Below are 26,609 nucleotides of genomic sequence, written 5' to 3' on the forward strand. Positions count from 1 at the left end.
TTCTGAAATTTAATAATTTGTAATTTATTTGAATTTGAATAAAACATACTAGACAACAACTACTTAAGAATAAGTACAAGTACATTCAAGTACATACAGGTTACAAAAAAAAAAAATAATAATAATAATAATAATATAATAATTAGAATTTATAATAGTTTAGGTAATTCTCTCAACTTCGGTGCGCACTAAACGCATTTCACTGAGACACACTCTGTTTTTTACATATGTATATATAAGTATAGATATTTGTGTGTGTGTGTGTATGTATGTATGTAGATAGTATAAGTACAATGTGTATGTGTTTGATTTCTACAATACAAAGAAGGCAACACTTACAGCGGCTACGTCACAACGGAGCTTTCACTTTTAAAGTGTGCGCTTAACGAAGTACGTCAACATATTTGTTATAAACAAATGTTTTGTAGTTTTGTTTGGTTTCATCTCCTTCATTCTTCTGTTAGAATTAGTTTAGAGGATATACATATGTATATATATATTTCGTTTTTTTTTTTTATTTTTTTTTTTGTGTGTGTTTGACACTAATTATCACTACGCCAGTTGAAGCTAAATAGGTTTAGGTATATGTTAGTGTGTGTGTGTGTGTGTGTGTGTTAATTTTTCTACTTCTGCTCCTTTTATTACCATTGCAATTGCTCTTTTCTTGTCGATGAGACTAAACCGATTCTCGTTTTTGCAATTATTGCTAATAATACATTGTGTGAAATCCAACTAATAAATATATTTCATCTCTCTTTATGTGGGAGTGTGTGTTTTCATGTGTCTTTGTATATTCTACACTTTACTTTTAAGGCCAAAATGAAAGTCCTAACTCTTAACAACTTAGAGTCTTTTACTTGTACGCATTTGCACATCTAGTAGACAATTATAGACTATATACATACATACATATATGTCTTATATTTGTATATTACTATATGTATGTATTTGTGTGTGTTGTTATAGTAATAATAATAGGTAGGTCTTTTAGCTAAAGTACATTTAGTTGTTGGCAACAAGTTAGACTGTTGGTAACCATTACAATTTGTTCAATTATTAATTTCTTGCTGCGACATCCCAGACAAAGTTTTAGTTTTTTTGCGCGTAGAATTCGAAAAAATATTTCTCACTTTGCTGAGCTGAATCAGTTTTTTTTTTTGTTTTCTTCTTTTTTTTTGTTTGCTTTTTTTATTTTTAGGTACAACGTTTTGCTTTTCCATTTCAGCTCTGACACTCTTTTTAGTTCTTTTGGTTTTTTCTTTGCACAAGCTTTTCTTGTTTTTGGACAAAAAAAAATTATCTTTAATTTCAACCACAATTTTTTACAATCACAAAGTGCAGGCTTCCCAAACAAAAATTTGGGTATTCAGGTGTGTCTTGTTATCAGTAAGCTACTTTCTTTGTATCCTAAATACTAATTGCAGGTAGTTCGTTTACACCAGAATTAAGTGGTTTTCCTTTTTCCTTTTGTATTTTTTGTTTTGTTTTGTTTTTTTGTTATTCCACAAATTTTATGCATTTGCTGTTTGTTGTTGTCGAATTTGCTTTTGATGTTTTGTTGTGGTTATAACCAGCTCAGTATACAGCTGGTCTTTAATACTTTGTATGTGAGACTAAGAAAATGTCATAAGGATATACCAATTTTAAGCTGGTATGGTGGTTTGTTCATAGAAATCAGGCTCATCCTCATCGTTTTTCACTTCGCTGCCGTCAAGCTGAAGAATATATAGAATAAATATATGAATTATAAAGTTTATATATAAAATGAATGTATTTCTTGTATCTTACCGCTTGTAACTCCTCCGGACTATATAGTGAATTCAAGCGCTGACGTATCGGCACCATCATGATCAGGAAGAACGGGAACGCAAGTGAGAATTTGGATGATTTGACTGTCCAGAGCAAGACAAGACAGAGCACCTGAATTGTGGTAAAGAGATGCAATTTCCAAGGACGCAAACGTTTCACATAAGGTGTAGGTGGATAATGCTTTACGGGCATAAAGTACAACCGAATTCTATAAATCCAGAAACAGGAAAAACTCAGCAAACTGTTGTTTTTTTTTAAGAGAGACAATCTTTTTTATACCGTTCGAATAGCTGTACGCCGCTCATAGATGCCACACCCATATACAGAAAGACTCCAAAGAGCACTGCCATGGGTATTAGACGTAAAAGTTTGGCCATCAGCACCGACAGTCCAATCAATACGCACACAAAGAAGCCAGATAGACGCTGCTCCTTGACATCAATAATTCGTGGCGATTCGCCGGGTGCATGAGTCCTGCAGGAATATCAGATATTAGCAATTCTAGGATTCAAAGAGTTCAACAAGATTAGACATACCGTGACATAATGGTAACCGATGACACATGGGTCACAGAGCGTACCGTGGCAGCACAATGCCATGGCATACCAAACAGACCGCAAAAGGTGTTCAATAAGCACAGCAATACAATATCCCAATGTAGACCTGAACCCTTCTTCAAGCCACGATCGGGTTTATCCACAATCAATTCAGATATCTGTGATTCCATAAAGATTAGGATGTACACCAATAGAGCAGGAACAACACAGGCAAATGGCACCCAAGATTGGGTGGCATTGAAGCCAATGAACCAGCCTCGTCGCGAGGGATCACTGGGGGACAAACCCTCAGGCACAACCAGTTTCTCGGTGTACACCGATGGCACCAAATAGTCGAGTAACACAAACATGGCAATCGAAAGCGGGACACCAAAGTCGCCAAGCGCACGACGAGCGTTTCGGCCCAGGAAATGAGAATTACGGAAGAGCTTCAGATAGTAGGCCACCACAAATGTGGCTAGGGTTAGAATCGTGCAGAAAAGTGCAGTGTTTGGTTGATTGATGGGAAGCTTAGGCAGAGGTGGCGGCGACGATGTTGTATTCGCCTCAATGATACTAGAATTGACGCTTGTACCATTTTGATCGTGGTCAACAAGCGTTGGAGGTGGCAAATTGTAGTCGGCCAATAGTGGATTTAGCTTATAAATGGATACCAATTTCATCATTGTCTCCACAATATAGATGAGCGTGATCAGAGCTGAGAAGATCTCCTGGGTGAAACGTGTGAGCAGTCGCACATACACGCTACCCTCGAAGGCGGACACGCAGAGAGCGATGATTATAAGCCACAGACCCACGTAGACGCGCAGCGAGAGAAAGTCGAAGTTATTCTCTGTGCAAAATACCATCAGAGCCTCATCGAAGAGTAGCAGGGGTCCAGTTGTTCCAATAATAACCAATGGCTGACACGAGAAGCAGTGGAATACAATGCCCACGAGCGAGCACGAGATTAGGGTCTCAGAAATGCCAATCCAGCTGTCCGTTTTGGCCGACACCAGACCACCAAAGGTAATGGCTGTTGATAGGCAGGCAAAGTACATAAAAATCGTTGCTGCCAGAGTTTCCGTGTTGAGGCCATCGAGTATATCACTCTTGTACATGGGCATACGTCGCTTCAGGTCATTGCGCAGTCCTCCCCAGAGGCGGTGTGTCTTCTCCAATGGATTTGGCTTCTTCTTCTTGCGACCATTGTCGTCGTCATCGTCACCATCGCCATCTGGACCACCGCCACCGCCGCCGCCCATGCCATCACCAATAGCGCCCAGCGATTGCTTCTCCAGTAAGGCCTTCTCCTCGTCCTTGCCTATTTTGATCATCTCACTGTCGCGTTTCACCTGCAGGGCCTTAATCTTTCGCGTACGAATCCAATCCTTCTTCGCCTTTAGCTCTTCAAATGGCAATAGATCATGACGGTCCCAGTTACCAGGAGGCAGGACAATGGAATCGTCCAGAAACTCATTGATGGCCGATAGCAAATCCTTGCGATCGTCTGCTCTATACGCAATGCCATGGAAATGCTCATTAGCCATCAGTGTGGAGATGGAGCGACCCACCTCATGGTAATCCAGATCAAAGTTTCGTGGACCCAACAGCACAAACATAAATCTTACAGGTACTGGCACCTCGGTTAAAGTCGGCATCAGAACACCCTCCGACAGACGTACAAAGGCAATAGTGGGCTGCTCCAAGAACTCAACGGCGCCAACCTAAAAAAACCAACTCAAATTCATTCCTATTTTCTTATGCCATGTGGTGGGAGAAACTTACCAACACTGTGGTGGCCTCGGCTCCAGCTGGTATACGCTTGAGTATGGTGTCATTTTGAAGTTTCTTCAGATCCTCCTGCGAGGAGGAGTACATGTCATCTTTCATGTCAATTTTAAGCTCATTGCTACGCTTGCTGCCGCCAATCTCACTGGCAGGCATGATTTTGATCTTCTTGTCATCGGTGCCGCCGGACAGGTTCTGTGAATTGTGAATCAAATTGAGTGAGAGTCCTTTGCAAATGTCTAATCAGAATATGGATAAACTTGGCAAGCAAAACATGCAGTTTTTTTGTCGAACAATTAAAAAGGCGTGCATTTAGATTATTAGAACGTAATTAGCTGGAATGGTGCGGTCTAGGGCTGCTACATACGAGTAGAGTTTAAATTTTGTATCTTTTTTTTTTGTTTTGTTTTTTTTTTAGGTAAATTAACACAACACAATCACAATTGAGAACTTGCCAATGGAGGGAGGTGGAGAGCACATAAAAAGTGGTACTAAGAGGAAGGGTCTACGGAACGTGGTCTAGTGGGTGGGCTAAAAAGAAACGACGCGACGTTCTAAGCGCATTTCGCAATTGGGCCGAACCAGGGAATGAAACCGTTGCAATATCCTTTACCAATCCAATACATATGTCACTTTTTCTTTCTCAATTCATTTATCTACATTTATTTGCGGTTGATTGTCCCCATGGAAATGCACACAGACGAACTTGGCTATCAATTAACTAATTCAAAAGTTCAAAACTTTACAATACTGAAGATATAAATTACTTTTTAAAATTTATAGATTTTAAATTTCCTTTGGGAGTTTGCATATAGGATAAAAAGTTGCCACAATCGATCCTTGTTAATGGTTGGAAATTGAATCCTTTGTTCTTAGATAACTTTTGTTTGAAAATCGATTTCATTCCCTGGAATTGGACATATATATAAAAGGAGGAATGACAATTAAGGGGGCTTCAAAACTCATTACACCCAGATAGGACATTGTCGAGTGACGTCGATGATCGATGGCTGCTGCAGTGGCTGCTGCTGCTGCCATATTGAGCATTGCTGCCGTGGGCGGGGCACTTGAGGTGACGCAGATGCTGCGTCTAGCCTTTCGTTGTTGCTGCTGTTGCATATGTTGTTGATGTTGCTGTTGGACAAGTTGTGAGGTCTCGGCACCCATCCAAAGTAACTTAATTTTTATGTTTTGTTTTGTTTTGTTTGCAGTGCGCGGCAACAGTGTAAAATATATTTGTTAATCAAAAATAAAACGGAAAATGATTAACGCACAAAACAAAAAAAAAAAACAAAAAAAAAAGAGAAAAAAAGGGGAATCGAAGAGATAGAGAGAGAGAGAGACAATATAAACGTCGCGAAATGTTTGTTCAAGCGGCATTTTTTTTTTTTTTTTGGTGAGAGATTACAATATCAAAGTTTATCAATTTGTACAATTTGCCTTTACCGATTTGGGTATAAGTTGCTGTATGTCGCGATTATGTCATGAAATGTAGCATCAATGTTGAGAGTAGACAAAAGAGATAATATGATCACAAACAAAAATGGTTAGCGATTAGCCAATAGAATTTTGTCACATAATACTGAAAGCCAATTATTTATAGCGAACAGGCACAATGATGAATGAATGAATAAAGATAGATGGCAGGGAGAAGGGTGGCGTTTGGGCATAAATGTTAAATGTTATGAGAGAAATAGTATTGATCGATTGCGAGTTGTATGTATGTTCAAATGCATAAACTGTAGAGTGTTTAAAAGTGAGATCAATTCGTCTTACCTGAAGACTGGTATAGCTATTATATTTGCGCTTTGTAAACGGCAGGACTCCCTGATGCTCGTTAACATGTCGATGGCGCAGGAGCAATGAGCGCATAACCGATGGCTTGTCATTAATATCGATCAGGTCCTCGATAACCATCTGAGAATAGACACAACAAACAATTGATATCAAATTGCAAATGGGTCCGACTTATTATTAAACTCACCTGCTCTACCACACGATAGGCCACTGCTGGCAGATCCTTTTCATTCAGATCCAACAGGACAACGCCCGTTTCCAAGCAGCGACGCAAATTGAGCAACGAATGGAATGAGAGAGAGGCAACATGTGGTTTACCCCAACGATCGGAACCCTCTTCAACATCTTCCTCATATTTGATCCAACGAGCAGTTTCCTTCCACTCACGATCTTCACCCACTCCAGTGAGTTCGTCCAGTTGAACAAAGATCTAGGAGAAGAGAAATTCCATATTATACATGGTCACAATCTCGAGAGATCCGAAGGAAAACTAAACTCACTTCATGGGGACTATGATCGACTTCTGGCTTCTTGTTTAGGAACGGCGATATGGTTATTTGCGGCAATTCACGTAGCTTAATGGACGAATGATGAATCTTATGACGTCTCATAGCACGCGGATCATCCGAACGATGTGATCGCAATTCATTGAGATCAGCTTCCTGTATATGGGTGGGTGGTGGAATCAGAATCAGAAGAAGTGAGGGGGGGAAAAACAAGAATTGTGATTAGTCAAAGAACTTGGAGAATAAATACACACACAAAACAATTAAAATGGGCGCTAAGGGCACGGCCTAGGATATATATGGTCAACCTGTTTAGCCGGTGTTTGGCCATTTGTCTACAGGTGGATCCGTGCATGGGAAGCAGGAGCAGCAATTGTAATAAAGGTAATTTTATTTGTGAATTTTAGTTAGCTATTCTACAATATCTGACTGTTTATAGTTAAATACAAAATAAACGAAAGAAAAAAGAAAACGAAAAGAAAAAGAAATATAAATGAAAATCCCTACCTCCAATGCCGTGTCCTCAGGCTGCACAGAGATCCTACGCGCACCTGCATCACCATTTTCCTCGATTGTTTTTTTGGGTTCCACGCTGTCCTGATGTGAGAATTTACGTTGTCTATAATACTGATGGCGGCTGCCATAGTCCATCGAAAGGATTAGTATAAACTAGTTTCATATATAATGCAAGAGGGGGGCGTGTCTCTTACCTTTTTCGTCGTTTACGTTCGTGGGATTGATCCGTGGGTTGATCATCATAGCTCAAAGTTGGCGGTGTGATAACAATTTTCTTTTTCGCATCACCGAATTGTACATGCTTCTCATCCGCCGAATTATCCGAATGATCACCGTGTCCAGCTCGTTCGGAAACTAATGGGAAATCTTCGGGTATATCATCATAGTTTTGTGCATTATTCAATGGTTCCGTTTGGCTTTCATATTCCGAATCCTCCTCAATGTTTAGATCATTTGTGCGAACTGTGCGAAGCAAAAAAAAAAGAATCATGCATATATATCGTATATGTATATACATATATCTATGGAATGCAATGAAAGTGCAATCCAATTAAATTTGGATCAACTTACTGCTATTCTTTTTGCGCGAACCAATTGGCTGCTGGTTGCTATCCTGAAATGTGGTTACATCGAATTTATCTTTGCGGGCATTTGTCCCAGCAAAGACTTTTTCCATTTCCGAGTCCAATAGCACTTCATCGGGATCTTCATTGCCGGACTGCAAGTAATAAGAACAAAAACAACAAACATTAATATTTAAACAACAAACACACACACACACACACACACACACACACACGAACAAATTGCACATTACTCGCTCAATTGTTTTCATGCGTTTTGGTCACGTTATGCTCATGAGTCAAAACAACAAAATACTTTTCAATTAAGAATCTATAAAAAACAAAAAAGAAAAACAATACAAAAAACGTTGGTCATGTGACTGACCAATAGTGGCGGAGCAACACATAGTTTCGTATTTAGCATCGTTCCTCCACCACATTCCCGCCCCACCACTCATTTGTCTTTCCTTGCTCATTGTTATTATGGTTTGACGCAGTCATTTCTAGGCATTTCTAAATATTGGCCAGGGTATATTCATCATTCTTTTAAGTGTCAGTACATCTTGTGCGTCTTCTATATACATGTACGTACATATGTATGTATATAAATACATTCATTTTCTTTCTTTGCCGTTTATCATCAGCTCGACGCTCACTCTCTCTTTCTCTCTCCCTCTTTGTTTTAATGGCGTTATTGATAATTGTTTTTAATCGATCTCAATTGTCTTTCATAGTGAGTGACGAAGGCATTGATTGTGACTGCGATTGCGCCATGGTCGGTCCATGAATTGGTGGCCCGCATTACATTTAGGGTTGAGGAATTGGATTGTGAAATATTTTCATGGAATCGTAAGGGGCAGAAATCAAAACACAGGAACAAATAACTCAATTACTTGTAATTGTCGATGGCTATCATATTACAACAAGAAATTGCCTTTTCTTTATTTTTTTTTGCTTTTGTTTTCTCTTGGCCAATCACTGTAGAATCAATTCTATTAATTTTGATTCCATCTTTCTGTGTGTACCCACATTTATTTATATTTTCTCAAACTAAGGGTTTATGGAATTTTCGTTGATTAAAGGTAAACTTGAGCAAATGTACAGAAATTTGATAAGCATGAAAATTGTAACTTTATTTTGAAATTCAATTTTAAATTTTTTTTGTTTTGATTTGAAGCACGTTTCGGTGTACTTATTAGTCTATTTTTAGTTAGTTTAGCTTTTGATTGCTTGCTTTAGCCGAATAATGAGTTCATTGAAAGATTTTGGCCAAATGGGTATGTAATTTTAAGTCATTTCAGAAAAGATCTTTGAGAAAAAGTTTAAATTTTGTAAGCTTTCTATTGTAATATCAAATAGTGATATGTCGCCAGATCTTAATTAGGTTCGGCACACTGATTTATCAGTACTTTACTTGCTAACAAACGTTAATTATATTGACAATTGGTTGGAAAATAAAAAAGATGTTGATTTAAAGCTCTCTTTTCGACCAATCCTACGAATGCAATGGGATACAATCTTGATAAAACTTGGCGCGGACATTTTGATGTGTTGAAAACTTGCAAATATTAAGTTAGAGTATAATCCCATAAAAAGAAGGATCTTAATGACCTATCGATCCTATAAGATCTACATATATTCGAAATCACGCGAAGAAGTCCTGTTAGGATATAACTAACAAAAAAATTAATGTGATTATCACTTAATAATCACGAGCGTGATTTGAGAGGCTGTGAAATAGGGGAACCCCCTAAAGTAGGCAACAATCAGTCAGAGAAAAGTAATCCTTGACGCAAACATTATTTTAAAGTTGGAAGTCATACGAAAGGTTAAAAATTTGTTCAACATTTTGATAAACACCTTTCCAGCCTATTACACAACTTAGGGGCAAAGTTCCCCTCCCCTCGCCGATACAACTTAGGAATATTTGTCCATAGTGTTAGATATTTATAGCCCTAAAGTGTCTTTATTTATATATGTATATGTAATTTTCGTTTACTTCAATTATGGATATTAAGCAAACGATATAGAAATTGAGTCAAAGTCGCATCAACAAAATTATGAAGATTAATAATGCTTTTCATTGCGGCAGAATTTCTGACATTCTGAATTAGTGCTTTGGGGGCCATTTTATATGTATGTATGTTTTGTACGTGTAAATATTGATGTTATGCCAGATGTTAACATCAAAATCATATTAAAGCAACATGAATGTAAATGCAAATGAAATTAAGTTAATGCGAATGTGCTGCCTTAAGCAGGAGCCAGCCATCCAGCCAGCCACCCAGACAGTGGGGCGGGCAAACTTATATATTTCATATTTTATGCAGAGGATTTTCCATAATAATAACTTGATATATTCTGAAGGTGAGCGACCGTATCCTTGACAATTGTGTTGACTGCCTGCCTTTAAGCACATCGAGATAAACAAGGAAATGTGCAATGGCAAAGTGGCAGGGAAAGGGAAAAACAAACAGAGCTACAGTTGGGTTTATAAATAGCAATTTAATAACGCTGAGAGCATGCACGTGGGAATGTCAGTGTGTTTGTAGCTTTGTCCGCGTAATTCACCTTTTGCTAGGATACAACTATGCATACGATTGTCCCTGCCCCCAACCCCAGACCCCAACTAACATGGGTATTTTGTTTCTGTGTCCAAGTCAGATAAGTCAAAGCGTAACGCGGCATGTTACGTTAATTAATCGATAAACACTAGAACCATAGCATTGGGTTAGTCCAAAAACACTCACACACACACACACACACACACACATCCTAATGATCATTATGATTATAATGGCGATGTATTGATGAAGTTGTTGCCATTGCTGATTAACAGATACGCAGCAACGCATTAAAAAAGCATTTTGTCATTCAGCCATTAGCCTATGTATGTAGTTCCCATCATTATGACTCTGCAAAGGTACGTATGTTTGTACGTAAATATGACTCTATGTAAAATAGATATTGCATGTCTGCCGTCACCCACAAACCATAATACAACACAAGTAATATAAATACAAATATATGTACATATATATGGTACAGGTAAAAACCATCACCAAAAAAAAAAAAACACAAAAACAAAAACTCATACCAGACCATTGCAAGGCCTCCTCACACCCCGCCCACACCTGATTGAACTACACTTATGCAGCATGTCAGCGGCGCTTATCAAGAAATAATCGATGGTGTCGCTACCACCCACATTATTCGCTCCATTCCTTTGCCTTTGCGTTTGCGTTTACCATGCCTGCCTCTGCCCTTCTTCTTTCCTGCTACTAACACGCTGTCTAAACTGTCAATTTTCGTTGTTGTTTGTTTAGCATTTTTATACCCTGCTATCCGAAATAGGTTTAAAGGGGTATATCAACATCTTTAAAGTATATGCAACAGGCTGAACAAGAACAATAACTATTTTTGAAAGATTTACCTAAAATCTTATTTACTTACTTACTTCGCCCTACTTCTTTAGAGGGAAGGAAACGAAAACTAAACTAAATTACTGCAGGGTATTTTCAAGTCCTCGCTGAACTTGTCTATAGCATATACATATGTACCTATATTTTCTTTTTTAAATAAATATATGCTGCCACTGAAGCTTGTCACACAAAAATAAGTAAGTATATACCTAAATACATGTGTACATTGAACGATCATATGATTAGAGCCATTTGCATAAGATGATGATGCAAGGAAATTGTACACGGTAAATTCTGTCCGAATGTATGTACATACATCTAAATATAGAACACTAACTTTGCTACACAAACAAATAGATTTATACCTTTGCATTTAAATAGATATTGAATGGATAACAATTTTCATTCAATATTCGAATATTGATGATGAGTCTTAAGCGCAAACACAAAATGTAGATAAGAAAAGGATAACTTTCTAACAAAATCGAATTGAAAAATGTTCTTAATATACACTGATCTTTTATCTGCACTAGCAACGCCAGCATTGTCGATGTCTCTAAACGAATACGCCGTGGTGTGACAAATTAGTGTAAGATTTGTAGTCATGCTACTCTTATGCTCCAAGAAGTTTGTCATTGTATGTATGTATGCAAGTAAGTAAATGACAGTTGCCTGGTTGGTTGGTTGGTTGGTTGAATGTTTTTGATGTGTGGTTTGACAACAAACAGGGCCAAAAAGCGGTGAACGTGAACGTCACCAAGTGAGAAGCGGCACGTGACTTATAAGTTATAAGCAAGTTATCTCTGTGTGTGTGTGGGTGATTGTTTGTGTGCAGCAGCTAGCATGTTTATGTGGTCGTGGTCTAAACAACTTTCTGTGGCAAGTTTTGCCTGTCAAGCGAAATTGAATCAAATTGCGGGCAAACAAAGTTGTGCAGATTTAAGTGTTTGCAACATGTGCCAACTAATGTTGGATATGTGTTGCCACAAGTTGAGCAAATAAGTTTTTGCACTTCGTTTAACTTTTCATCACCTTTGCAGCAGCGCATTAAAACTTCGTCATCGACTTCTATTACAACTCGAAGTTCCACTTTGACTCTGCCAGTTGAACTAGCCCTTTCAATGCGCCCTAATTCCTCTGACTCTTCCGTTTTTGGGTTTGGATTCTGTTAGTTGATGGAGAGTATGAGAAATTGAAATAATTTCATTTTGTATTTCACACTTTTATGAATTTTGTTACATAATTTTGATGGGCTAAAAATTTTCCATAGCCTGTACATAATTTGTTTCACTTGGGATTTTTTTTCTTTTTGGGTGTTTTACGTCTCTTGTTCGTACACAGTTTTGTCCGTTTGTTTGCACAAATTAACGATGCTTCAGCTACGTTTTTTCATTCTCTTTCTCGGTGTGTGTGTGTGTGTGTGTGTGTGTGTGTGTGTGTAAAATTAATGTGAATTCCGCAGCGGAAATGCTCACACAAGCGGACCAAAGGACCGGAGGATACACAGACAAATGGTACAGACACGTGCAAAGGTTAAACTGGTCAATGTGAGGCGTTGGTAAAGGCGTTAAATTATCGTAAATGTAATGTAATCGAGTAGTAGAAATCATGCTGACAATGCTTGCTCTTTGTTCACACAATGGCAAAGTGTTGCATACTTCAAGGTCATCGATTGTGACTGGGCTGGGCCGTGGACTTAGGCAGGGCCGTGCGGACTGTATAGATGTGTCTAGAGATGTGTGTTGAACTCTAGAGACTAGTGTATTCAGCTCTTGGAAATGGAATAATTTTCTACATTCTTATAGTGTAATGTTGTTTAAATTGTATTCGTTTATCCCGCTCTCTCTCTCTCTCTCACACACTCTCTCTCTCTCTTGTTCTCACTCTCGTTTTATTGCTAATGCCTACTGGCAATTTATTTCAATACATTTCATCGAAAGTATTTCATCTTCATTGTCCGTTGGAAGATTTTACACACGCAAACACACAAACTTATTTACAAATATATGTAAAGGCCGACCAAACCCGCAAACACACATTTACAGTTATAACCACAAACCCACACGTGTGCATAAAAGATGCTTGTAAGTCTTTCTGGGGTATTTTTTCTATTTGCTGAGCGGATTCTGTTGAAGGTGCCCCAAAATGTATGCAACACATTTCTTGTTAGAGGCTTTACACACAGCTGCCAAACCAATTTTTTGGTCTTTTCGTCTATAATTTTGAACAACAAAAAAAAAAAAAGACTGTATGTATATGCGTGTGTTTGTGTGCCTGCTCACAAGGAAATTCGTTTGGCCATGCATGTGTATGTGTGTGTGTGTTGGGCCACATTTTTCAAGGTTGTATGCTCTTAAAAAACTTTTCAGGTGTTGGTGTTGGTTTTGGGTGTTCATGTGTGTGTGTGTGGCTATGTGGGTGTTTAAGTGTGGGTGGAATATAATTTTAAGGCTACTTTTATAGATCAAACTAAGTTTACCTTGAACGCTTCAAGTATTTTTTTGCTACTTATATATCGAATCAAAATTGTTCAATCGATTTAATTTGATAACTTTAAAACACGCAATGTAGTATGGATGTTAATATATAGTACAATTACGCACACACACACTCTTATAGATGTATGTAGGTGGGAATATCTGGAACTTGTATGCCTGTTGCACTTTGACCCGTTTAAGTGTTAAGAGTTCACTGGGTGATTACACACACACAGAGACAATAAGAAATGGAAGTAATAACAGAAACACAGCAACTGCTGAGTTACTCGAGGAGCTCAACAAGCAAGCACGCCGCAGCGTGGCTATATTGAGGGAAAAGACCAAAAAAATAAAAAAACGGACGCGACCCACGACCGCGCTAACGTTCTATTAACGGGAAGAGCTTCCCATCAAATGGTTTTGGCCACAGCCAACTACGGCACACACACACACACAGATGGTCTTTCTGGCCAAACTGGCTCTGTGTGTTTGTGTGTTTGCCTCCTGCGCAGGCGCTCAAGAAAGCGCGCGTATAACTGTAGCATAGTTCACAGCTGCAGAGCATGTCGATGAGGACGACTCAGCTGTTTTTGTCCATGGCCATGGCGGCGAAGGGCTTTACTACTGAATACTGTTGCTGCTGACGTAAATCAAAATGCACTTTTGAGTGGGGCCGAACGAAAGCTTGTGGCCAAAAGCTCAAGCCCAAAATGCCGTTTTGCTCTGTCCCTCTGTCCGTGTACTGGCCTGCACAAATAGTGCATAATTAATGATAAAGCTTAGTCGAGAGTCGGCGAGCCGTGTCGGCAGGACATACATACATACATACATATGTTTGCATGTATTTGTATCTCTCTACATTTGTAGTTAGAAAGGGGAAGGCTAGGCAAATTTCGCCTCGGTCGACGGTCAAGGCCGAGCAAGGCCAACACTTTGTTTTTCTTGTTGTTATTCAGATGGGTTATGTGGGTGGTACGGCTGGTGTGGGTGTTCGCGAAGCTTTCTCTGTTTGACGTTTGTTTGTGGTTAAAGGTGGTGGGGGGGAGGAAAGAGATAAAAAAAGCTTGTGTGTGCTTATGCTTATGCATAAGAATAATTTGAAATGGCATTAAGCCTCATTAGCTGAACAAGTAATTAACGATAACAGGTAGTTGTGCCAATAATTGGTGGCAGTGGGGGGTCGGGGGTCAATGTGAAGAAGAGAAGATTTTGGGTACGAGTGTGGATGTGTGCATTTTGCCATGGTAATCAATTTGTATATATGACACTATACTTAATTAAAATGTGTTGGCTTATAAATCAGAGTATACTTAATGGCGCGTTAAGTGAATGCCTCACTTTCACCTGTTTAGTAGCAGATGTCAATGAATTCTATTACACAATTTACTTTCTATTCGCCAATACCATTGCCAGGGTCAATAGCAGTTGACCGGCAGGGAACTGGCAAGCAGCCTTGACCACCAATATTGATTTCCTGTTATTGTTCGCTTCATTTAAATGTCTCAATAGCTTCCTGCACCGTTATTCTATTAGTTTTTAGCGCGTTTGCAATTTTCAATTAGTTTGGATTTGTTTTCGTTGCCTTTTTTTCTATTTGTTTGCTTTGTGTTCTGTTTTTGTTGTTAATTTGGTATCACATCTAACGCTGCGTTGTTGACTGTGGTTAGCCTTTAGACTAATGCTGCTGGTGCCCACCTTCGGGTTACTGTCTAACTGTACTGCGTGTGCGGCATTTGTGATTTCGACCCGCTTTGTGATGAATGAATGAATGCGTGATTAGGCGATCTAATGTACACACAGCATACACACTCAAACATCAGAGTATATATATCTCTATTGAAACTGAAATTAAAACTGAGAAAACAGGTTTCTAAATTGTGTCACTCACTGAATAACCGAATGACTGACTGAATGAGTGACTATCTGACTGACTGACTGACTAACTGACTGACTGACTGTCTCACTAACGTGCGGGCGTTGGACACTCGGTCAGTTGGACCGCGTCAACTGAGTGCGGAAATGTATAGAAAAGCAAAAATTGCGATTGCCTTACAACAGCAACAAAATCAATAACAATTACTTGACATTACTTAAAGCCTTAATGCAACACAAAAAAAAACTTGCCAAAATGAATTTATATAAAAAAATTTAAAAAAAATACATACAGTCAACAATAACAATATAAATGTATATAGATACATTTGAGTCAACAGCAAATTGTAAAATATCAAAATGACTTCGCATGGAAAATTACTGACTGACAGGGAAAATGTATTTTAAGATATTTTTATGACTTCCACATTCATTTAATACCAAAATAAATAAAACAAACAACATCAAGAAGCATATAAAATAGGTTTTCCCCATATTGATAAATTGACTTGAGAATAACTATTTAAATTTATGTCAAATGTACCAAATTCACCAACCAAATGCATAAATCATAAATGCCAATAAATATTTTTTGTCACAATTGGAAAAATGTTATAACGAAAAGAGAGTATGTTGAATTTAGTCAAAGTTTGTCGCCTCAAAAGAATGAATAAAATTTAGGGGGAAAGAAACAAATAAACTTTTAATAGATCGTTCAAATTTTAAATTTTTACAAATTTTAAAAAAGAAAATCGTCTCATTGTTTTCAACTTAGACTGTGAATGTTCACTTTTTTTGCTGACATAATAAAGGGGGGGGGGGGGGGGGGGGGGGGCGAAAAAAACAATTATTTACGGAATTTTTGCAAGTTTGGATAATGACATCATTAAAATTAGTAAAAATCTATTTGATGGTTTTTAATTTTTGTTTCATCATGTTTTTAATGTTATTTAAATATATTTTTATAGCTCATCATTTATGGAAATTGGCAATAAAATTTGAAAAAAAAAAAACAACACTTTTCAATTTGGCAAAAATGTTACCAAAAATATATTCTCAGCCCAATTTGTTATTAAATTTGTTGAGTCATTCATTTAACTTTCATCATAAGTAAGTAGTTAAGTGCTGGCAAGGTTGGCTAAAAATATATGCTATATCTCTCCAATATCTCTGAGCAATTAGTTAATGGACAATGGATATAGATCGTAAGCGGAAAAATGCATTAATTAATTTATTTCCACTTAGTTCATATTATAATAATTATTAATTGTTTTTGCTTACCTTCTTTTTGGTATTGAAGCCCAGAAAGGATAATTTGCGAACATTGTTCTCCCTGCCACTGGCCGAACTGAAACTCATCTTGAAGGGATGCAGCAACCGATGTTGCCGATTATCCTCCGGATATCCTGATACAGTTGATCAAAGTGTCGGTGTGGATGTGTGTGTGTAGTTGTGTTGCGGGATGGGGATTATTTGATAATCTGATGGCGGCGTACTCGCATGGAATTGTGTGGATAACGACGCGGCCACTGTGGGTGCTCCAAGAATCTCGGCATTCGGTGCAACCGCTGCGATGGCTACCAAAACTAAACAAATTGAAAAAAAAACAAAGAAAACAGTCAGACACTTAGAACGCAATTTCATTAATAAACGGCCCCCTCCAAGGAGACCAATTGGTAGACAAAGACAGCAAGAAGTCAATAAAAACTAAGCGACGCGACTCAATTAAAGTCAAATGGCAGCAGCACGCACACCCATTCCATCCCAGTCACAAGAGGAGTGTGTGAATGGTGGCGAAAGGGAAAGGAGTATGGAGGGGCTGAGCACGCGACTTTCGTTGCCGGCTCGTGATCAATTTGCGTTATTTAAACACTGAATCTTTATGGGAATCAAAATGGTTTGGTGGGCAAATTGGGAGTGCGGGATAGAGTGGGGAGCAGGAGGTCGAGAATGAGCATCGGCATACGAATGATAGCCATCATCATCGTCATTAAGCGGGCTAGGGCGGCGGCAAACTTCTGATCGTCGTCATTCCTATGTGCTTTTGGTTTCTTAAAAGTTTGGACTGCATATGGCATTGTTTATTAATTTCATAATAATTTTATTGAGCAAACACTGACAGCTGAATAAGTTGAACAGAACAAAAACAAACAAACAAACATACAAAATATTTGTACCCAAATTAATGTTAATATTGATGTTATAGTAGTAGAAGGAGAGAAGGAAATAAATGGTGACAGCGGCAGAAGAAGCCTTTTTTCTTTCTTTTTCTTTCTTTTGCTGTATTTAATTTGGGGCGTTGAACCTCAAAACGGCAGGCAATCAAGCGAAAAACGCAAACTGTTGCCTATTTAATAGATATATGTATGTAAGTATGGATGTATATATGTGGGGATGTGCGTGTCGGCAGCTCTTTAATAATTCAATAGGCACCTTTTCAGTTGGTCACAGGACTACTTAAGTTTCACAAATTGAATTATCTACGCGACGACGACGACGACGACGACAACAAATTTGTATCCAAATTGAAAAACTGCAGGTGCAAGTGTCCCTTAATCACGCAATGTTCACACAGGACAAAAAAAAAAAACACAAACACCCAAACAAAACAAAATGACCACGATGGCCACAACGGCGACGAAGATGAGGACGAGGACGATAAAAAGGACCGACCACGAGGCGCTCTCAATGACAAACGAAAGCCGTGTGAACCTGTTGCGGCTGCGAATGCGCTGATTTATGTGTGTGGCACTTCCTAAGAACGGAACGTTATGAAAGTAAAGTGAGCTATCGCCCCAGTCCAGTGCCAGTAGAGTCAACGTTACCCGAAGTCCCAAGCCCAAGCCGAACGAAGCGTAGTAATGCCTCGAATGTCTCTCTCGAATTGGTGTCGCTGCTAATGGTATCGTCGTATATCGGTTTCAAAAAACAAAACACAAAAAACTACCAATCCGACATGAGTCTCGTGCTTAGACGCTACATCCCCCCCTAATATATACTTAGACATTTGTGTACTTAGAGTATGCATCGGTCTTTTTGTCTATATCTAGAGATAGGCGAAAAAAAAAAAGCAGACACTAAATATTTTTTTTGCCAGTTGCTTTGATTATGTAAGAAAATGTGACTAGTCTTAGGGATAGACTAAATATGTATACAAACACACACACAATGAGAGGGTATGCGAGTGTGTGTGCGTGTGTGTGTGTGTGTGGATGGCATGTGCCTTGGATATTGAGTTGCCTCGATTTATTTTGTTGTTTTTTGTTTGTTTGCCATCAACGATAAAAAGTGATGTGTGTCTGTTTGACCATGGATTAAAGTTAAGTTCTTGCGCACACACACACACACACACGTACGCACACACACAAAACTTTGTCTTTTTGCAGAGACCTTGATATTAAAATGTTGCCATTTGGGCGTAATAATCAAAGTTTAACAGGGGCTGGCATTAGTTAATAAACAACCAAAAGGATCTTAATGTGTGATAAATTGCTCTTTTGTTTGTTAACTAAAGAAACTATAACTACATACTTCAAGGCCAATTCTTAAGACGGAAATTATTCACAATAGACTTGGCGAATAATAAGAAAAAACGTTAACACAGATCCTCAATAATTCAGTATCAAAAAGTTACTAATGTAAATGTTATTTCTACCAGAATACATTTTCGTCATTTCATTTGAATATTAAACAGAAGAAAGCAAGCACAGGGAATATTTAGTATTTTGTTTGTTCCTCTTTTGGTTTTAAATGTTAAAATCATTTATTATTTGAATATTTTTAGAAGAGCATAAAATTAGTATATGTACTTATATAGATATTAACTTTCATTACGCTGAACATCTATTAAATCAGTTTGTCATATGACTTACATATATACGATTTCTTCTTCATTCAACCGCTCTAAATCAATCTCATTTATTATAGAAATATTGTTTGTGCTTAAAAAAATCTATTTTCAGCATATAATTGACACTTTTCAGCTGTGTACATTTATTAAAAAAAAAAAAATTACACTTATACCCTTTCTAAAGTAGTTTTAAAAATATTTTGAATTTATCGCTATTTTTTATATGAAATGGGGAAAATGTGGGAGTTTATAATTTTCAATTGATCACATATTAATAATAAAATTTTTAATATTTTTTCTTTTCAATTTTATTTTACTCTAACATGTAAGTCTACAAAAATATATCAGAATTGTCCGAACTTCTTGCTATAAAGTTATTTGATGAAGTTATTATTATTATTTTTAATCAGAAAAAAGTCTACGACAAATCATTTTTTTTTTGTTAGAAAACACAATATATAATTATTATTTTATTTCATTATTTTCAAATCAATGATTAGTACGGGATCGAATTTGTTTTTTCTTTATGTAATTATTATTTAACAACTGCAAATTGAAAAGTTTACGTATCATTCAAATGTTGAGTCAAAATTTTTGAGCTTTAAGCACCAAAAATTAAAAAAAAAAAAAAAATAAAAAATATAAGAAAAAAAGTATAATTGCGAAGGAAAGTAGCGTCTTTCAGTTTTGCATTTGGCCAATTGAATAAAAATTATTATTTTAGTATTTAATTATTATAAAAGAAAGCTGAAAATATTGCCATAAACTGCTTAGACAGAGCTTGAGACCTCATATTAAAAGCTTATAAATTTGTCAAACTCAAAGAACTTGGCATTAATATTATAAGGGCGAAAGAATTTTGCGAAAAAAATTCAACCCCAACTAAAGTCATGTCTTTCAAGTGTTGTGATTTAGTTCTCACAATCAGAGCGATCGCGTGACTAGTTATGGCTTGGCCAATTCGTTACGTTGAAAATGCACCAACATACGTGATCGGAAGGAAAAAAACAAATAAATTTACACATTTTATGACAAACACACAATGTTATCAAAATTAGAGACACAACTTAAAAATACACAATATACGTTCGGTAGGTGAAATCGTAAATCGTAGGTGTTATAATTTACGACTAACGAAAAAAGAAGGAAAAAGAAACGAGAGGCCCAGAATAAGTCTTGACTGAAGCAGCGGTGGGGGAGGGGTGAGAGGGCAAGGGCAACAAAACAAAAAATTAACGTGGTGATCAATTTTATGGGTTCATTAGCGCACGCTGGCGAAAACGACTTTAACAACGTCGACGTTGACGTCGTGAACGACGACGGGGTGGACGTCGACAGATCGATCGATCGATCGACGGTATGACTTAATTTTGATTTAAATAACTGTTTGTATATGAATATATATAGTCGCAAAAAGGTATTAAATAGAAACTGTCGCTGGCTTTGTCTTATCATATATGGGCGTATATGGGCGGGCGGGCCAAATGTGCACTGGTCTTTACTGGACTGGAGAGAACTTGGACTGTCCGTCCAACAAATGATAATGATAATGCATTAGGCCCCCCATTAGCCATCGAGATTCGATGGCTGATTTGATTAAATTTTTGTAATTTATTAAAAACAATTGACAGTAATGTATGGGGATTTATTTTCAGTTCTAGGATCATAAATTATCTAATTGTCTATTGTATGTCGAGTTTAAAATTGATTTAAAAGGTGGGGGAGAAGTAGGAGGAGGACGAGTGAAAACGAGTCAACGGAGAGGACGACATGTCAATTAGCCGGCTCAATAATGCCGGACGGATAAATGGATGATGATAAATGCGTTTCGTCGTACCACAAATATATAGCAATATTATTATATAATCGAATTGGTATGCTTTCAGCTATCAGCTGAGAAACTGAAGAGGTGGAACTATGTAGCACTCCTCGACAACGTCGACAAGTCTCGTGCGCCTTTTTTTTTATCAGACATACACAGACTAAAACACACATACGTGCATAATTACAAAACATATACATACATATATACATATATTGAAGTGTATGTATCTGGATTTAGCCGGTTCCAGTTTGGCCTGTTCCAGTTTCTTTCATTTTTGCCTTATTGCCTGTTTTTTTTTTTTTTTTTTGTTTTTTGTGCGTTTTTGGAAATTTCAGTTTCAGTTGAGTAAACCGACATCAGCTGCAGCTATTGCAATTGCTGTTGGCCAAAAAGTCTATGTATCTGACTGTGACTCAAAATGCATATTCACGTGCTGTCCCATGGTCAAGTTGGTAACCGGTTTTGCATATTCAATTGCAACAGGCAGCTGCAATTGCAGTTGCTGTTGCAGTTGCTGTTGCTGCTGCTGCTGACATTGAACTTGAAACAAAGTCACTCAACCACTCTCTTGTCAGACAGGAGGCAGGGAGTTAGGTATACAAAACGGGGTTGCGAGATAGAGGGAAAGAGTTAAGAGTAGAAGGGAGGTTGCGGTGGTTATTCCACCAGCAACTGGACGTGCTTCCTGTACTTCTGCTGCTGCTGTGGGTGCTGCTGCTTTTACTGGCCATAAACAGTAGCCAAATCAACCAACCCACTCGAACATAAAAATGTCAGTTTAACAACACTTGAATTATAGTACACACACCACTTTGAGAGTCTGAAACTAAATTATCTGCTGCTGCTGCGGTCGACGTTAACCGAAACTGACGACTGACGACGACTAACGCCAGCAATTAGATGAAAGTGTGCCCATATATTAATATAAATAACTTAATAAGTATATAAATACATACAATCATATATACATACATACATATGTATGTACATATATGAGTGCATTAAAATATTTGATAATTTGAAACGCATTCGTCAAGTGGAGTTGTAAATTTTTATGATTATAATTTATGTCACAATTCTACATAGTTCAATGAATTTTTGAACTAAGCCAGACGGATTGATTGTCAACTTTTTATTATCAAATATTACCTTTTAGAATACAATATACATATAAATAAACTGTATACAACTACAAGCTATATTGTATTATTTATTAAGTATACGCCCGTTTGATCCGTTATATTATTCAATTAATATGGATTGCCATAGTAATATTTAATCGTGTGTTATAGTGAATGTTGCAAGGGTATTTGACCCGCCCCTCTGTCCGCCCTCTGATTTGCCATTTTCCACTTGACTGACAAAGTCGTCAACCTACCAAAATGAAGGATTTATGATCGACTATTTATACATTCATTTTGTATGTAAGTTTGTACTATATTCGGCTGTTTTATTGTACACACACACACATACAGAGAGACACAAAGGCCTAAATAACAGAACAAAACAATAAAAATAACAGTCATAACTTTTAGAAACCTTTTTTTTTTTTGTTTTAACGCTTCACCGATTTCATTACAAAACAATATATGTACTTATATATACATACATATTTGAGTGGAAAACGAAAACCAATTCGAACTGCAAACAAAACTCTAATTAGACTTACTTACTGCCTTTTGCTCACTACCAATGACAAACCGGCAGTCTGACTAAGTGACGAACTCATCGATCGTCGAACCACAGTCTGACAGACACCAGTAGCTCACTGGTATGTAAACCGTAATCAATATGACTATGACCAATTCGCAGAGTCCATGTCCATACTATCGCATTAAAATTTCTCACTTCAGATAAGAAGAAATTTCGCACACTCACACACACACTCACATTATATCGCCGACAATCATGATCATGATATAAATATAATAAAAAAAAAAAGTAATACTAATATTTGACAACTGATTTTTGTTTCCCCCGTTTCTGGAATATACAATTAGGTATATCAATTTCCATGGAAACTTTTTTCAAGGCAAATAAATTTACAAAAAAGTGCAAGAACTAGTTATTATCTTTATCAATTAAACGGGTCTCCAAGACACTGGACAATGACTAAGCCCAACGTTAACGTATTGTTGACCATTTAAAATAAAATAAACTGGATATGCGTAACAGAACAGAACAGAACAGCTGTTCTCTGAAAGCTTCCAATTTAAAAGGAAAAGTGATAAGTCTATTCTATACCGCATTACGTTTTTTAAATGAGTTTTTGTGTTCTCGATAAGAAAGTAATAGTATATATAAAGATATATATAGTAAATAGAGATTCTGTGACGAGACGAATGGGCTAATTATACACACTCGTTTCGCTCAACTTTAGATAAATACCTAAATATCTACATAAGAGGATTGCATGAATGTACTCAAATCCATATTTGAGACATTCAGTTTACTAATGATTCGAATGAATAAGACTAAAAACTGATATAATTTCAATTCGCCCTTTCGTTCATGTTTAGATCTTTTGCAATGAGATTTGTATTGCAGATAGAAAAACTATATTTTTTTAGGTTCCCCCACAACCCAAAAGTAATGTATGTATATTGGTAATATTTTCTGAGTTTCGTGCTATGTTAAAAGATTTAAAATAAAATGTAAGTATTGAAGGCACATTGAGCTTTGGAATGAATGAGTACGTTATTCATCCGGTGAAGTATAAATACTTAAAGAATGATTCGATCATTCATTCATTCGGTTTCATTTGTTTGAAGTTCCTAGAATTTCATTGTTGCTTAGAGTAACAAATGTTTTAAGTGTATTCTTGGAGCTTAACAATTTGAATACATATATGAAAATATATATATAATTTCCATTGCTTTTGCCGAAAGTTTATAAAGTTGTTGTGAAATTAGTTAATATTGCATATCATCGAAAGGGCATGGCTCAATCAAATGGGTGGAGACTCTCATATGGTCTCGTAGCATGATTTTATTTTATTTTTTTCCTATTGATTGGATAGGCCTGCCTTTAAGGTCGTCGAACCTTAAATTGCCAATCGTATTTGAGATTCTTGGGATTCACTAGATTTAATAGGGGAGTTACATATGTACATACAGTTTTTGATTACTTGTCGATTTGAACAAATTGCTTTATCAATAAATACACACACACACACACACGCACAAATAGAAAACAAGTAACTAAGTTCAATTGAAAATATGATGATGATGGAAAGCTCTTGGACATTGGCTACTTACTCATCATTTATTGTTATTACAAACACACATACAGATCACACAGACACACACACACACTCACACACACCATACATCGTTGCAAATTCTATGAACAGTGCACAGGAACAATAAACCTCACCTACTGTCAAAATAAAGTAAGAGAGCATCATCATCGCAAGTTGTTTAAACAAAAGTGCAGTTCAGCAACAACATACATATATGTATATGTATATGTACATACATACATACATACATACTAAAACATATACATAGTGTGGCAGAACTACAATGAAAATAGCAAACTTTTAAGAGTCATGATACTTTTCGGTTAAATATCAGAACAACAACAACAACAACAAGAATAACAGAAACAAAAAGAACAACAAAAAAGTACAAAAGTCAAGATAAACAAATTCTAGTTAACAATGTGTTGTATGTTTATCGTTTATCGTCGCGGGTCGCGACTGAAGCAACTGAAGAGACGACTGACGGAGATGAGGCGGGTACAATGACAAAGGGGGAAATCCAAATTATTGAGCCATTACTCACCCAACCATTGTAAGCATTGATGGGGCCAAATCGGTTGCATGGCGGGGGAGGAAAGTCAGTAGGTTGAGACACTAAGGCTTCACACACACACATCTGGCTAATGTTTGCCAGCAAGTGCAACACTGCAGAACCACCAAACACTGCGAATTTTCGTGTGCACACTGATAACAGGCAACGAAAAGAGAGAATAGTTTTATGATACTCTTACTTAAAAACAAATGGTTGTCGCATTCGCTGAGAAGTTGGCTTTATACCCTACAGAGATTTCCCAGCTACATTTCTCAGATGTAGTTTACGAAACAGGAAGGGAAGTTCGAGGAGTCTGGTTTAATATTTCTTCCTAATGTCCGTTTATGCCAGACATACTCCTGATTCGAGATTTAGATTTTTATGGATATTTAGTAAGCAGTAAGGGTATAAAAGTCTTCGGCAAAGTTAATTGAGAGGCGACAGTCTAGTGTTTAGTTTCTTCTACTTTTCATTGTTGTTGTTTGCAAAATTTGCATAAAAAGCAACAAAATCTTAACTCACAGAAATAGAAAGAGCAAAAAGAGCCAACGAGTTGAATGATGTTTAGCACGAGAGATGTGCGGGGTGAAGGGGGGATCGTTGCTGGAATAAAAAGGAGAGCATGTTGGGGGAAGGGATTGAAGAAGAACACAGTCGAAACTGTGTTAACTTTAACTGAAAAGGAGAATACATAATAGAACCAGTTTTTTTTTTTCTTTTTTTGTTTTTGTTTTTGACACCGGCAAAAGAGTCTTAAGAGTCACATGCTGCTGCTGCTGCCGCTGCTGCAGTTGTTTGTGCGACTTGATTTATTTCCTTTCAGCAATTAGAATTTTCAACTTTTGTTGAATTTGTTGTTTTTTTTTTTCTTTTTCTTGTGTCTGTGTATTATTAAGTAAAAATTTCACGGTTTCTTTGACACTTGGCGGCAATGTTCGTTCACTTCCCTTGCCAAAAAGTCAATATATTCACAATATTATTTTATTTTATTTTTTTTTTTTCGCACAAAAATAGCCAGCAATAACATCAACAGACCCCAACAGACCCCACAGACCCCAAACAGACCAGAGACCGCAGACAGAAGACAGATATGAGTATTTTAATTGACACGTACTTCGAATGCTCTCTCTCTCTCTCTCTCTCTTCCTCTCCCTTTCTCTCTCTCTCTCTCTCTGTTGCTCTTTCTTTTTTGTTTTTGTTTTGTTTTGTTTTTTTTTTCTTTTACCTTTTACTTAAGAGTATGACGTCGCAGCTTTACTATTGCTTGCCAAAACCAAAACCAATTTCACTTGATGTTGAAAATTTTCCACTATTCTTCAAGATGTGAAGTCGCTGCTGCTTCTGCTTCTGCTGACAATGCTGATTAATAGTGGTTCATTTAATAGGCCAAATGTGGTCCACGGTGGTCGTCAACTCTATCTTCCTCTTCTTCTTCTGATCCTTGGTGGTGGAGGCGGCACTGGTATATAACAACAAACAGATCGCGGCGGTAAACCAACTCCCTCCAAATAAAAGCGGAAGGGCGGGAGCGAGTAAAACAGAGCGAACGCAAAAGACTAGAACGCGTCGACAAAAACAACAACAGAGACGAAGAAGACAAAACACAGAGTATATATATATATATGTAGTCTAGGGGGCGATTGCGGGAGTATGTTTGTCTGGGTGATTTAGGGGGGCGGAAGGTTACGCGAAACGGGGAACTGATCGACGGCGGGAACAGGGCACAAGGCACTGGCAGGCACAAAATGGCAGCAACGGCAAAAAAAAAACAACAAAAAAATAACAACAACACTGGCAACGTTTGTTGCGTGTATACAACCAAACATATATATATGTATGTATGTATGTTTG

General features: G+C 37.3%; 1 protein-coding gene across 7 annotated transcripts; it reads right to left on the minus strand.

The window, feature by feature from the left end:
- On the minus strand, positions 1-26,609 carry LOC6645321 (anion exchange protein 3). Of its 7 annotated transcripts, none has more exons than XM_023177548.2 (15): positions 25,984-26,609; positions 16,571-16,875; positions 7,526-7,673; positions 7,150-7,417; positions 6,947-7,076; positions 6,748-6,774; positions 6,434-6,595; positions 6,121-6,363; positions 5,913-6,053; positions 5,106-5,312; positions 4,134-4,331; positions 2,346-4,072; positions 2,089-2,283; positions 1,789-2,017; positions 1-1,715 (listed from the first exon to the last, which is right to left on the minus strand). In XM_023177548.2, exons 2-15 carry the CDS (start codon positions 16,646-16,648, stop codon positions 1,644-1,646), a joined length of 3,825 nt encoding a protein of 1,274 aa, XP_023033316.1. In that variant the 5' UTR covers positions 16,649-16,875; positions 25,984-26,609; the 3' UTR covers positions 1-1,643. The 7 variants fall into 7 exon arrangements, with proteins under 7 accessions (XP_023033316.1, XP_023033317.1, XP_046867918.1 ...); XM_023177549.2 differs by lacking the exon at positions 25,984-26,609 and adding an exon at positions 17,723-17,743; XM_047011962.1 differs by lacking the exon at positions 6,748-6,774 and having other exon boundaries at positions 25,984-26,608.

The sequence above is a fragment of the Drosophila willistoni genome (assembly GCF_018902025.1).
Source record: "Drosophila willistoni isolate 14030-0811.24 chromosome XR unlocalized genomic scaffold, UCI_dwil_1.1 Seg143, whole genome shotgun sequence".
Classification (NCBI taxonomy): Eukaryota; Metazoa; Arthropoda; class Insecta; order Diptera; family Drosophilidae; genus Drosophila; species Drosophila willistoni.